Source organism: Nyctereutes procyonoides, unplaced genomic scaffold (genome assembly GCF_905146905.1).
Source record: "Nyctereutes procyonoides isolate TBG_1078 unplaced genomic scaffold, NYPRO_anot_genome, whole genome shotgun sequence".
Lineage (NCBI taxonomy): Eukaryota > Metazoa > Chordata > Mammalia > Carnivora > Canidae > Nyctereutes > Nyctereutes procyonoides.
In genome coordinates, this window is record NW_026575125.1 from 104,267,054 (window position 1) to 104,280,555 (window position 13,502).

Consider the following 13,502-nt stretch of genomic DNA (forward strand, 5'->3'; position numbering starts at 1 on the left):
CTTATTTGGGAGAGAGAGCAAACATGAGAGAGAGAAAGAGAGCATGAGCAGAGGGGAAGGGTAAAAGGAGAAGCAGACTCCCCACTAAACAGGGAGCCCAATGCAGAACTCGATCCCAGGATCTTGGGATCATGACCTGAGCCAAAGGCAGATGCTTAACTGAGCCACTCAGGGACCCTGAAATCAACTTCTTAGTTGAAAATTGAACTGGAAAAAGCTAACATGTAGTTCTTTCAGGCTGAGGCTTATTAGTAAATGAATCAAAAAGTGATTCATGTTCCACCAAAGAGAATTTGGGACAACCATGTAAAAAATGTTTCCCTTGTTATTGACTTTCTGATGGAAGCCTTATATATTTAAGAAAAATGCACATGGTACTTACCATTAGAAGCTACTATTTACTATATTGCCTTTGTGAGATCTTTATAGTCACTTTTTGCAAGTACTCAAGATTAAATTACTATATGGAAATAAGAATGCAAGCATGTGTGTGGTATTAAGACTCCCAATAGGGAGAGAGATCCTGCCTCTTTAAAATTGTTTAATGATTATGTCATTAATTTTGGCTCCATTATCAGCATTTTGGGTTATAAGCCACTCCCATATCTCTTGGAGCTTTTTCTTCCCTCTGATTTAACAAAAATTGTCTACTGTTTGTTGCATAAAATGTTTTGTACATTTTCTGCATAATGTATGTACAAAACAAATAATCCTAATGCAGAGAAAGAGTAGAATAATAGCTTATTTTTTCTGTATATTCTTATAGAAGTAAACACTAAGATTTGACTCAGTACTACACTGTTAAGTACTACTAGACTAAGACTCAGTAATTTTTTTTTTTTTTTTTTTTTTTTTTTTTTAGTGAGAGAGAGAAGAGAGAGAGATTGAGAGCTGGGGCAGGGAGGGGCAGATGGAGAGGAGGAGAGAGAATTCTAAGCAGACTCCACACCCGACGTGAGGCTCAGTCTCTTGACCTTGAGATCATGACCTGAGCTGAAATCAAGATGGGATGCTTAACTGATTGAGCCACCCAGGCACCCCAAGACCCAGTAATTTTAATACCTAGTGCCCTAGTAGAATTAATCATTCATCATTCTAGATTTCAAGTCCTTTGTGTAGCCAGATTGTTATAATTGAGATATAACTTAAATAATATACCCAGATCTTAAGCTTGCAACCTATGTGTATATACCTATGTGGTTGCTACTCATGTGAAGATACATAGAACATTCCCAGCATCCCAGAAGCTGCCCTGTGTTCCCTTACAGTCAGTAGTGCCTTCCCTGCCACTCCCTTCCCCATAAAGGGCAACCAGTTATTCTGATTTCTAGCAACATGGATTGGTTTTACCTGGCTTTGATCTTCATATAAATGGAATCATATATTATGTATTATTTTATCTCTTGCTTTTTTCACTTAGCAACATGTAATTTATCCATATTGTTGCTTGTAGCAGTAATTCCTTCTTCTTCATTCCTGTATGGCGTTCCATAGTGTGATTATACTACAGATTTCTTTGGGGTTTTTTTCCAACCATTCTATGGATGAACATTTGGGTTGTTTCCAGCTTTTGGCTATTACGAACAAAGTTAAACATCCTTGTATGCATCTCTTGCTGACCATCAGCACTCATATCTCTTGGGTATGTGCCTAGGAGAAAAATCTAAGGCAAGTATATTGTTCAGCTTTAATAGATATTGTCAACCAGTTTTCCACAAGGGTCATAACCAATTTACATGCCCACTGGCAACTCAAGGGAGTCCCACTTGTTCCACATCTCCACCAAAACTTGATGTTTAATCAACCTTTTAAATTTTAGCCATTTCCATGGGTGTGTAGTGATAACGCATGTGGTGTAATTTGCACTTCTGTCATGGCCAATGAGATCATGCATCCCTTCATATGTTTATTGGCTATTTGGACTTCTTTTTTTTGAAGTGTGTTTTAGTTATTTTGCCCATTATTTTTTTTTATTTTTTTTTATTTACGGTAGTCATACAGAGAGAGAGAGAGGCAGAGACACAGGCAGAGGGAGAAGCAGGCTCCATGCACCGGGAGCCTGACGTGGGATTCAATCCCGGGTCTCCAGGATCGCGCCCCGGGCCAAAGGCAGGCGCCAAACCGCTGCACCACCCAGGGATCCCATATTTTGCCCATTATTTAATTGAATTGTCTTATCTTTTTCTTACTGACTTGTAGTTCTTTTTTGTTCCAGAATTGGATTCTCTGTTGGTTATATGTACTATGAATATCTTCTATGTGGTCTCTGTATACAATGGAATATTACTCAGCCATTAGAAACAACAACAAATATGTTGGCAAATTGAACTGCAATTTAAATTTTTTAATTAATTAATTAATTAATTTTAAAAAGAATATCTTCTCCTAGAGTGTAGCTCACCTTTTCTTTTTCTTGTTCCTGTCTTGTGAGGAACAGAAATTCTTCATTTTAATGAAGTTTACTTTTCTTTTGGTGCTTTTGTGTCTTTATAAATCTTTTATATCCCAAGGTCCTGTGTTTTCTTCTAAAAATGTGATTGTCTTAGCTATCATATTTAAGTCTTTGACCCACCACAAATTAGTTTTTGTGTATGGTGTGAGGTATGGGTCAAGACCTACTTTTTTCCCATATGAGTAAGCAATTGACCCAGCACCACTTATTGAAAAGGCTATCCTTAATCCACTAAATTGCAGTGGAACCTTTGTTGTAAATCACTTGGCCATATGAGTAGAAGTCTGTTTCTGGACTTTCTTTTCTCTTTGACTTTTTTTTCCACATCAATACCACATTCTGTTAATGATTGTACTTTGTAATAAATCTTGCTATCCAATATGGGAAATTCTACAGGTATGTTATTCCTTAGTGTTGCCTTGTTTATTTTAGGTTCATTGCATTTTCATCTGAATTATAAAAACAGCTTGCCACTTTCCATACACTCACTCACTCACTCATCCACTCACCAAAAAGACCTGCTGGCAATTCTCTCAGGTTTGTATTAAATCAACAGATGAATTTGGAGAGAACTGACATCTTAAAAATGTTAGGTCTTCTAGTCTGTGAACACAGTAGATCCTTCCATTTCTTTAGATCTTCTTTAATGTCTCTCATTAATGTTTTATAGTTTTCAGTGACAGGTCTTGCACATCTTTATAATATTTACTATCCCTAAGTATTTGATGCTATTGCAAAAGGTATTTATTTTATCTTCTACTTGTTTGCTCTTAATATTTAGATCTACAATGGGTTTTTTATATATTGACCTTGTATCCAACAATCTTGTTAAGTTCACTTATTATTATAAAATAGTTTGTAGATTCTTTCTTATTTACTGTTCATAAAATCAAATGAAAAATAATGTGTTCTTTTTTCTTTTGTAACACTTTACATTTTTTTATGTCTTATTACACTGGCCGGACCTCTCCAGTACAGTGTTGAATATAAGTGATGATAATGGAAATTTTTGTCCTATTCTTGACCTCAGAAGGAAAATTTTTAATAAATCACCATTAAGTATGATGTTAGCTATTGTGTTTTGAGATAGCCTTTGTCAGATTAAGGATACCCCTTCTGGGCAGCCTGGGTGGCTCAGCGGTTTAGCATCGCCTTCAGCCCAGGGCCTGATCCTGGAGACCCGGGATCAAGTCCCACGTCGGGCTCCCTGCATGGCGCCTGCTTCTCCCTCTGCCTGTGTCTCTGCCTTCTCTCTCTCTCTCTCTCTCTCTCTCTCTCTCTCTCTCTCTCATAAATAAAATCTTTATTAAAAAAAGGATATCCTTTTCTTTTTATAAATTAAAAAATAAATAAATAATAATAGTTTAATCATACATAAAGATATTCATTACTACACAATTTCAATGCCAAAGTAAATTAATATAAATATCTTGTAATGTAGACAAAATTGAATAAATTAAAAAAACATCATCTCACTGGAAAAAAAAAAAGGATATCCCCTTCTATTTCTAGTCTGCCGAGAGTTTTATCATGAACAGGCATTGAATATTATTAGATGCTCTTTCTGCATCAATTGAGATGATCATGTATTTAATTTGTTCTCCTTTAATCTGTCATCATTTTGCTTATTTTCATTGAATACTAAACCAGTCTTGCATGGCTGGAACAAAAACCCACTTGGTTGTGATACACATCCCTTGTGTGTGTGTCACAGGATTTAGTTTATTGACATTTTTGTGTCTGATTTTTGTGTCTGTTTTCATGAGAGATACTGGTTTGTGGGGTTTTTGTCATTGTTGTAATGTCCTTGTCAAGCATCTATAACAAGATAATGCTGGTTTAATGAAGTGAGTGGGGAAGAATTTTTCTCTTTTTTGATTTTCTGGAGAATTGATATTTTTTCTTCCTTTTTTTTTAAATGTTTTTTTTTATTTATGATAGTCACACACACAGAGAGAGAGAGAGAGAGAGAGAGGCAGAGACACAGGCAGAGGGAGAAGCAGGCTCCATGCACCGGGAGCCCGACGTGGGATTCGATCCCGGGTCTCCAGGATCGCGCCCTGGGCCAAAGGCAGGCGCCAAACCGCTGCGCCACCCAGGGATCCCATATTTTTTCTTCCTTAAGTGCTGGGAAGACTGTACCAGTGAAGTCACTTGGGCCTGGAATATTTTGTCTGAGAAGGATTTTTAATAGATATAGGACTAGTTCTCCTTTTTATTTCTTATATATTTTTTAAGATTTTATTTATTGATGACACACACACACACACGGGGGGGGGGCAGAGACACAGGTGGAGGGAGAAGAAGGCTCCATGCAGGGAGCCTGATGTGGGACTCAATCCTAGGACTCCAGGATCACGCCCTGAACCGAAGACAGATGCTAAACCGCTGAGCTACCCAGGGATCCCCTAGTTCTCATGTTTAAAAGACTATTTGAGAGAGAGAGAGCTTGTGCACGCACAGGTTGGGGGAGGAGCAGAGGGAGAGGCAGAGAAGAATCTCAGGCAGACTCTGCACCAAGTGTGGAGCCCAGCATAGGACTCAATCGCACAACCCTGAAATCACGACCTGAGCTGAAACCAAGAGTCAGACACTTAACCAACTGAGTCACCTAGGTGTCCCAAGACTATTCCTCATTTTTAACTGAGGACAGCCTTAGGTTGTGACTTTAGAAAGTGAAGAATATTTATATGTGTTTTTCTCCCATTGTCTCTACTTTTTCTTGATTCCCTCTTGTTTTCTTCCTGGTATCATATATATTATCATGACTTTTTTATTTTTTGGTGAATAAATGAATACTGAAATGAGGGTCTATGATAGAGGAATTCATGATACATATTTTTTTCAACTTTTTTGGAATTGAATTTCCCTTGATACAAAGTTTCAACACCTTCAAGAGGCCAGCTGAATTCACAATAAATGATTAAAAACATTTTTGCTGCTAAATTCTGCAACTGGAAAATTTCATCTTTTTTCTAACTCTTAGTACTCTTTACTTTCTACCATTCTCTCCTTCAGTGCTAAATTGAGAGCGATTCTGTCTTCCCTTTGGTTTTAGTAAAATCAGAAAGGCAATATGATGTAGTGGACATGGCAGAGGACTTGGAATCCAACCAATCTGGATTTGTGTGTGGGTCCTTCACTTGCTTCATTGTGTGACTTTTAAGCAGATCATTCCTTTGCCTGAACCTTGGTTTCCATTTCTATGAAACAGAGATCATAACAAAATCTCCCTTTCCTGTCTCACTGGCATAATGTGGTGATGAAATGAGGCAACATATGTGAAAGCCCTTTGCTGTCCTTTGAAGTGGCGGGTACACCTTGAGGGTGGTGGTAGTGATCATGTGACTTGTTCTTTTGCATTTGCGAAGACAGGTATGTGGCTATTCCTTAACCAGCACAGCTATCTGAAGCCTCTGTTGACGCACAGTGGACCTCCTCTCACTACAACACTCCCTGCCTGCTGCGGGCCCATCGCCAGATGCCTGACCAGTCCCCAAGCTTATGAAGTAAGTTGGTTTTATCCAAAACCTAAGTTCTTCATGAAGTTAAATTTATCTGCTCTGTGACTGCATCACTGGTTTGTTTTTGCTTTGCTTGCCTTTAAGGTGATAAAACCCGTAAGAGGGAATATAAGCTTATTTTGCCCAGCCAGAAAGTACATACAGATACATAGAGAAATCTATAGATGCAATTCACAGTCTCTGAAACATCATTTGAAAACAGATCTAGGGTATGACCTCATCTAACTGTCAGTGATTTCGGTAAATAATTCTATTTTCACAGGGTTTTCATTTATTTGCAGTATGTGGCCAAAGCTTGGTGCTGAATGTGTTATGTTTTCATCTACTAATTAGAGTGGTCACACTCATGTTGAAAGGATTAATAAAACAATTTTTGATACCTCTAAAGTGCAACAGATGGTCCTTTACTTCAAACCTGCCAACTTTTGGACATCCAGGAGAGTTTATCTACCAGTGTTCCGCATTGCTAGGCAGCATGAGCATGTCTAGTTAGAACCTAGACAGTATTTTTTTTCCTTAGCTATAAACATGTGATTGGTGATTCAGCAAGCATTGCAACACAGAAAGAAATGACAAATGCTAACCAGCCTTTTTTTTTATTTCAAATGTACAACTTTATTTATTTTTAAATTTTTAAAATTTTTTATTGGAGTTCATTTGCCAACATTTGGCATAACACCCAGTGCTCATCCCGTTAAGTGCCCCCCTCGGTGCCCATCACCCATTCACCCCAACACCCCACCCACCTCCCCTTCCACTACCCTTTGTTCGTTTCCCAGAGTTAAGTGTCTCTCATGTTTTGTCACCCTCACTGATATTTTCACTCATTTTCTGTCCTTTCCCTTTATTCCCTTTCACTAATTTTTATATTCCCCAAATGAATGAGACCATATAATGTTTGTCCTTTTCCGATTGATTTATTTCACTCAACACAATACCCTCCAGTTCCATCCAGTTCGAAGCAAATAGTGGGTATTTGTTGTTTCTATTGGCTGAGGAATATTCCATTGTATACATAGACCACATCTTCTTTATCCATTCATCTTTCCATGGACACTGAGGCTCCGTCCACAGTTTGGCTATTGTGGACATTGCTGCTATAAACATTGGAGTGCAAGTGTCCCAGCATTTCACTGCATCTGTATCTTTGGGGTAAATCCCCAGCAGTGCAATTGCTGGGTCATAGGGCAGATCTATTTTTACCTTTTTGAGGAACCTCCACACAGTTTTCAGAGTGGCTGTACCAATTCACATTCCCACCAACAGTGCAAGAGGGTTCCCCTTTCTCCACATCCTCTCCAACATTTGTTGATTCCTGTCTTGTGAATTTTCCCCATTCTCACTGGTGTGAGGTGGTATCTCATTGTGCTGTTGAGTTGTATTTCCCGGATGGCAAGTGATGCGGAGCATTTTCTCATGTGCTTGTGGCCATGTCTTTGTCTTCCTCTGTGAAATTCTGAGCTGTCTTTTGCCCATTTCATGATTGGATTGTTTGTCTCTTTGCTGTAAAGTTAAATACGTTCTTTATAGATCTTGGATACTAGTCCTTTATCTGATAGGTCATTTGCAAATATCTTCTACCATTCTGTAGGTTGTCTTTTAGTTTTGTTGACTGTTTCTTTTGCTGTGCAGAAGCTTGTTATCTTGATGAAGTCCCAATAATTCATTTTTGCTTTTGTTTCTCTTGCCTTCATGGATGTATCTTGCAAGAAGTTGCTATGGCCAAGTTCAGAAAGGGTGTTGCCTGTGTTCTCCTCTAGGATTTTGATGGACTCTTGTCTCACATTTAGATCTTTCATCCATTTTGAGTTTATCTTTGTGTCTGGTGTAAGAGAATGGTCTAGTTTCATTCTTCTGCACGTGGTGGTCCAATTTTCCCAGCACCATTTATTGAAGAGACTGTCTTTTGTCCAGTGGATAGTCTGTCCTGCTTTGTCGAATATTAGTTGACCATAGAGTTAAGGACCCACTTCTGGGTTCTCTATTCTGTTCCATGGATCTATATGTCTGTTTTTGTGCCAGTACCACACTGTCTTGATGACCACAGCTTTGTAGTACAACCTGGAATATGGCATTGTTATGCCCCTAGCTATGGTTTTCTTTTTTAATATTCCCCTGGCTATTCGGGGTCTTTTCTGATTCCACACAAATCTTAAGATGATTTTGTTCCAACTCCCTGAAGAAAGTCCATGGTATTTTGATAGGGATTGCATTAAATGTGTAAATTGCCCTGGGTAACATTGACATTTTCACAATATTAATTCTGCCAATCCATGAGCATGCAATATTTTTCCATCTCTTTGTGTCTTCCTCAATTTCTTTCAGAAGTGTTCTGTAGTTTTTAGGGTATAGGTTTTTACCTCTTTGGTTGGTTTATTCCTAGGTATCATATGCTTTTGGGTGCAATTGTAAATGGGATTGACTCCTTCATTTCTCTTCCTTCAGTCTCATTGTTAGTGTATAGAAATGCCACCAATTTCTGGGCATTGATTTTGTATCCTGCCACACTGCCGAATTGCTGTATGAGTTCTAGCAATCATGGGGTGGAGTCTTTTGGGTTTTCTATGTACAGTATCATGTCATCTGCGAAGAGGGAGAGTTTGACTTCTTCAATGCCAATTTGAATACCTTTTATTTCTTTTTGTTGCCTGATTGCTGAGGCTAGGACTTCTAATTCTATGTTGAATAGCGTTATGAAAGTGGGCATCCCTATCATATTCCTGATCTTAGGGGAAAGGCTCCCAGTGTTTCCCTATTGAGAATGATATTTGCTGTGGGCTTTTGTAGATGGCTTTTAAGACGTTGAGGAATGTTCCCTCTATCCCTACATTCTGAAGAGTTTTGATCAGGAATGGATGCTGTATTTTGTCAAATGCTTTCTCTGCATCTATTAGAGGATCATATGCTTCTTGTGTTTTCTCTTGTTGATATGATCAATCACATTGATTGCTTTACGAGTGTTGAACCAGCCTTGCATCCCAGGGATAAATCCCACTTGGTCATGGTGAATAATCTTCTTTTTTTGAATCCTTTTTTAAGATTGATTGATTGATTGATTGATTGATTTATGAGAGAGAGAGAGAGAGAGAGAGAGAGAGAGAGAGAGAGAGAGGCAGAGACCAGGAGGAAGGAGAAGCAGGCTCCATGCGGGAGCCCGACGTGGGACTCTATCCTGGGACTCCAGGATCGTGTCCTGGACCAAAGGCAGGCGCTAAACTGCTGAGCCACCCAGGGATCCCCTGAATAATCTTAATGTACTGTTGGATCCTATTGGCTAGTATCTTGTTGAGAATTTTTCCATCTGTGTTCATCAGGGAGATTGGTCTATAATTCTCCTTTTTGGTGGGGTCTTTGTCTGGTTTTGGAATTAAGGTGATGCTGGACTCATAGAACGAGTTTGGAAGTATTCCATCTCTTTCTATCTTTCCAAAAGCTTTAGTATAATAGGTATGATTTCTTCTTTAAACGTTTGATAGAATTCCCCTGGGAAGCCATCTGGCCCTGGACTTCTGTGTCTTGGGAGGTTTTTGATGACTGCTTCAATTTCCTCTCTGGTTATCGGCCTGTTCAGGTTTTCTATTCCTGTTCCAGTTTGGTAGTTTGTGGTTTTCCAGAAATGCGTCCGTTTCTTCTATATTGCCTAATTTATTGGCGTATAGCTTCTCATAGTAAGTTTTTAAAACCTTTTGTATTTCCTTGGTATTGGTGGTGATCTCTCCTTTCTCATTCATGATTTTATTAATTTGAGTCTTTTCTCTCTTCTTTTTTAAGGCTGGCTAATGATTTATCTATCTTATGAATTTTTTCAAAGAATCAACTCCTGGCTAACCAGCCTTTATTTTAAAACATGAACTTCTTATTTTTCAAGTTCTTTTTTTAAAAAAAAACTTTTCTTCCAACCCAACCCTTCAGAAATAATCTGTGGCATCAAATATAGTACCCACATGAACAAAGCCCACCACCTGGACTAGTCTGATGCAACCACTTGAATAGAGCAGCAAGGCAATGGCAAAGCAGTGTAGTCATGCAGCATGTAGTTTTCTACAACGTCCTCTGTGGTATGTTAGGGCAGAGCCCACAGAGGATGGACAGGAAAAGGAGTCTTAATGGAGGTGGCACCCACAGGGCAGGGTGCCCTATAGCTTTGTGGTACATTGAGTCCATGTACCTTTCTGACAGGTCATACCGGGGTGAGGGGAGCACCTATGTTGTCTTGTCTCTCTGCTACATTGCCCAGTCTCCCCTCTCCAGCAGTTTCCTTTTCCTCTGTGCCCTGTCAGACGAGACTTTGTGTAGAGTGCAGCCAGCTTTGTCAGTTCAGTCAGCGAGGCTTGGCTCTTAGATTCCAGAGACCCACTCACTGTCACCAGAAGCCAGGAGTTCCACAATAACTGTGTGTCCTGTGGAATATAGCAAAATACAACATTGTTGTATTCATTTCCTAGGACTGCCATAATGAAGTGCCATAGACTGAATGGCTCAACAGAGATGTGTTGTCTCATAGTTCTGGAGGCTCGAAGTCTGAGGTCAAAGTGTGGGCAGGGGTGGTTCCTGCTGAGAGCTATGAGGAAGAATCTGCTCCAGGCCTCTCCTCAGCTTTTGTCTTTATCTTCACATGACATTGTGTGTGTGTGGGGGGCAAATGTCCCCTTTTTTAAGGACACTCAACAGTCATATTGGATCAGGGCCCACGCTAATGACTTCTTCTTAACCTGATCATCTGCAAAGACCCTATTTCCAAGTAAGATTGCATTCACAGGTACTGGTGGTTGGGATTTCAACATCTTTTGGGGAGATCTCATCTAACCCATAACAACCATAAAACTTAATTTTTAATGTTATTTTTCATTTAATTACCTGCTTTTTTAGTTATAAAAGTTACCATACTTGTGGCCAGATATTCAAACAGTATGGAACAAAGTAAAAAACCAAAGTTTGCTCCTTCTCCCAACTACATCCCCCCCAGAGGTAGTCTTTATGAAGGATTTATTGTGTGTCCTTCCTGATATATTTTATCTGCACAAACATACATATCTATATAGCTTTGTTACAGTTTTATATAAATGAGATCGTAATTGCATTGTCCTGCTACTTGGTTTTTTTTTCACTTGATGACATAGCATGGCTACCTTTCTATGAGTACCTGAAGACCATTACCTTCTCTTTATCCATGGCTGAATAGTGTGGCTGGACCATCATTGATTTAATCAGTCTCTTACAGCTAGACCTTTAGGTTGTTTCTTTTCCTTTTTTTGTCATTACAAACCATGTTTATAGTAAATATTCTTGTACTTAGGAATTTATCCAAGTATATAAAGGTATGTAAAATAGATTTTAAAGGTTAAATTGCTGAGTCAAACGGCATATATGCATTTTAAAATTTGATAGATACTGCCCCAAACCTCAAACTTAATAAAGACCTTAGAAGGTGCTGAAGAGCCCCTGCTGGTGTGCAAAGGCACCCCAGAGCTTTGTTGTGAGTATTGCTCAGGAAGGGGACAGACCCTGGTGAGCTTTCACGTTATACTGCACCAGTCAAGAGGGCATTCTGGTTGGTTGGTGGAATGAGTTTGTTTCATTTTTAATTCACATGGCTTTGAGTATTTAGGCAAATTTCAAGCAATAGCAAATTAAAACTTTTACATTTGTATCAGTCTCCTTAGTCTATCATAGACAAATTTAAGATTTCCAAACACAGTTTAGAAGAGCTGGATGTCAAAGTTTGTATCAACTCTACTTCTCTGAAGGAGTATTAGTCACAGAAGCTTTTTTGCCAGATCCATAGGAGTTTTTAGAATGATTGTTTCACTTTATATTAGAAAACAATGACTTTTGGATTTTTAAAAGTCATATGTACTTATTATAATACAATTTCAAACAGTGTGGAACATAAGATAAATCACTAGCAATTTTATTATGCAGAATTAATGATCATCGTTTTGTTGATTACCTTTCCAAACTTTTCTCTGCACGCATAACATTCTTTTATTTACCAAATTGGCATTACATATGCTTGATTTTTTTCCCCCCTTTTGTAGAACTTTACTTAATTCTACTCTTTTGGCCACAAAGTCTCCATTAGAACCAAAAGCTTATTGAGCTGGAACACAAGTATATGGTGAGGGTTCTGCATATTTGGGGAATATTATATCTCTAGGCATTGCTCATATAGAAGTAATAGCTTCACTTACATAAATCCACTCAATAATCCATCAAATTTACATTTGGAGGATACTTTCTGTGTGCCCCTACCTGTTAGGTGTTTGGACTACAGCAAAGGGGCTCAGAGGCTAGTAGTGTAGGATGTGAGAGCAGACCAGTGCACCTGCAGTTGTGGTACAGGGATAAAGGGCACTGTAGGGCCAGAAGTCAGCACAGGATGCCGGGAGAGAACACAGGAGGCACACTGAAGCCAGTTTTGCTAGATCATAGAAGACGTCCAGCAGGAAGGGACTTTAACCAAGACCTCAGTGATAAACAGGCTCTAGTCCCAGGAAGGAGGGCAGGGGAGACAGGAGGTAAGAGGAAGCATGAGTGATTTGGGCACCTTTCAGCAGTTCAGACAGCAGGCACACAATGTGGAGGCTGGAGTGGGTGAGGCAGATGCAGGGGGCTGGGGGTGGGGAGGGGAGGGCCAGACTCACACAATATCTTTAAGCTAAGGTGAGGGCTATAGGCTTTATCCTGAGGGCTGCAGGCTAGCCCTAAAGGGTTTTTAATAGGGAACCCTTGCAAATTCTTCTATTGAAAATGTTTGTTGAGTCGCATAGCAATTCTTAAGACTTATTTTATTTGCATTTAGAACCAGGAGCAATTGAAAGATGATGACTCCGATCTTATTCTCAATGATGGTGATATTAGTTTGACATATGGGGATTCTACTGTGAACACCGAATCAGGAGCATCTGGTGCCCCTAGAAGGTTTATGGGAAACAGTTCCGAAGATGCCTTGGATCGGGAGCTTGCATTTGGGGACCACGAACTGGTCATTCGGGGAACACGCCTGGTTCTTCCTATGGATGATTCCGAACCCCCATTAAATTTGTTAGATAATACAAGACACAGTCCAGCCTAAGCTTACTAATACTCCCTTAGTGATTTGTAAAATTTGCACATGTGATTGTGAAGAAATTTGTACTACCTAAAAAGTCCCAGTGCATGTTTCTGAATGTTTAAGCTATATAAATGCTCTTTATATGGCATTGAGAGAATATAAATATCCTGTACAAGGCAGATTGTGAACAAACTATTCTTTTACATTTCATTGGCTGCACTATGTAGATTGGATCTGTTCTAGAAAAAAGTTATTTTCACAGTGATGTTGTGTGTTCTGTTAGTTTTATGTCTCAGTTAAAGTATAAGAAGTGACAGATTTACTCTTTACACTTACCGGATACTTAACTAGAGTACCAAGTTCTTGTGCCGTGAATTAATTTTGTTTTGTGGGAGGGGAGGGAGAGGAAAGAGGGAGTGCTATCTCTGGGGAAGCCCAGGGAGAGAGAATATCCTTTGTTGGGAAACTTGTG

At 39.2% G+C, this 13,502-nt stretch overlaps 1 protein-coding gene across 2 annotated transcripts in view; it reads left to right on the forward strand.

Moving 5' to 3' along the window:
* The window catches only part of SLC9A6 (solute carrier family 9 member A6), a 54,127-nt gene extending 40,920 nt beyond the window's left edge, over positions 1-13,207 (forward strand). For both annotated transcript variants that reach the window (XM_055338432.1, XM_055338431.1), the window contains 2 exons: positions 5,856-5,961; positions 12,779-13,207. In XM_055338432.1, coding sequence (XP_055194407.1) covers positions 5,856-5,961; positions 12,779-13,051 — 379 coding nt within the window. In that variant the 3' untranslated portion in view covers positions 13,052-13,207. The remainder of the gene's footprint in view (positions 1-5,855; positions 5,962-12,778) is intronic.
* Positions 13,208-13,502: the final 295 nt, after the last annotated feature.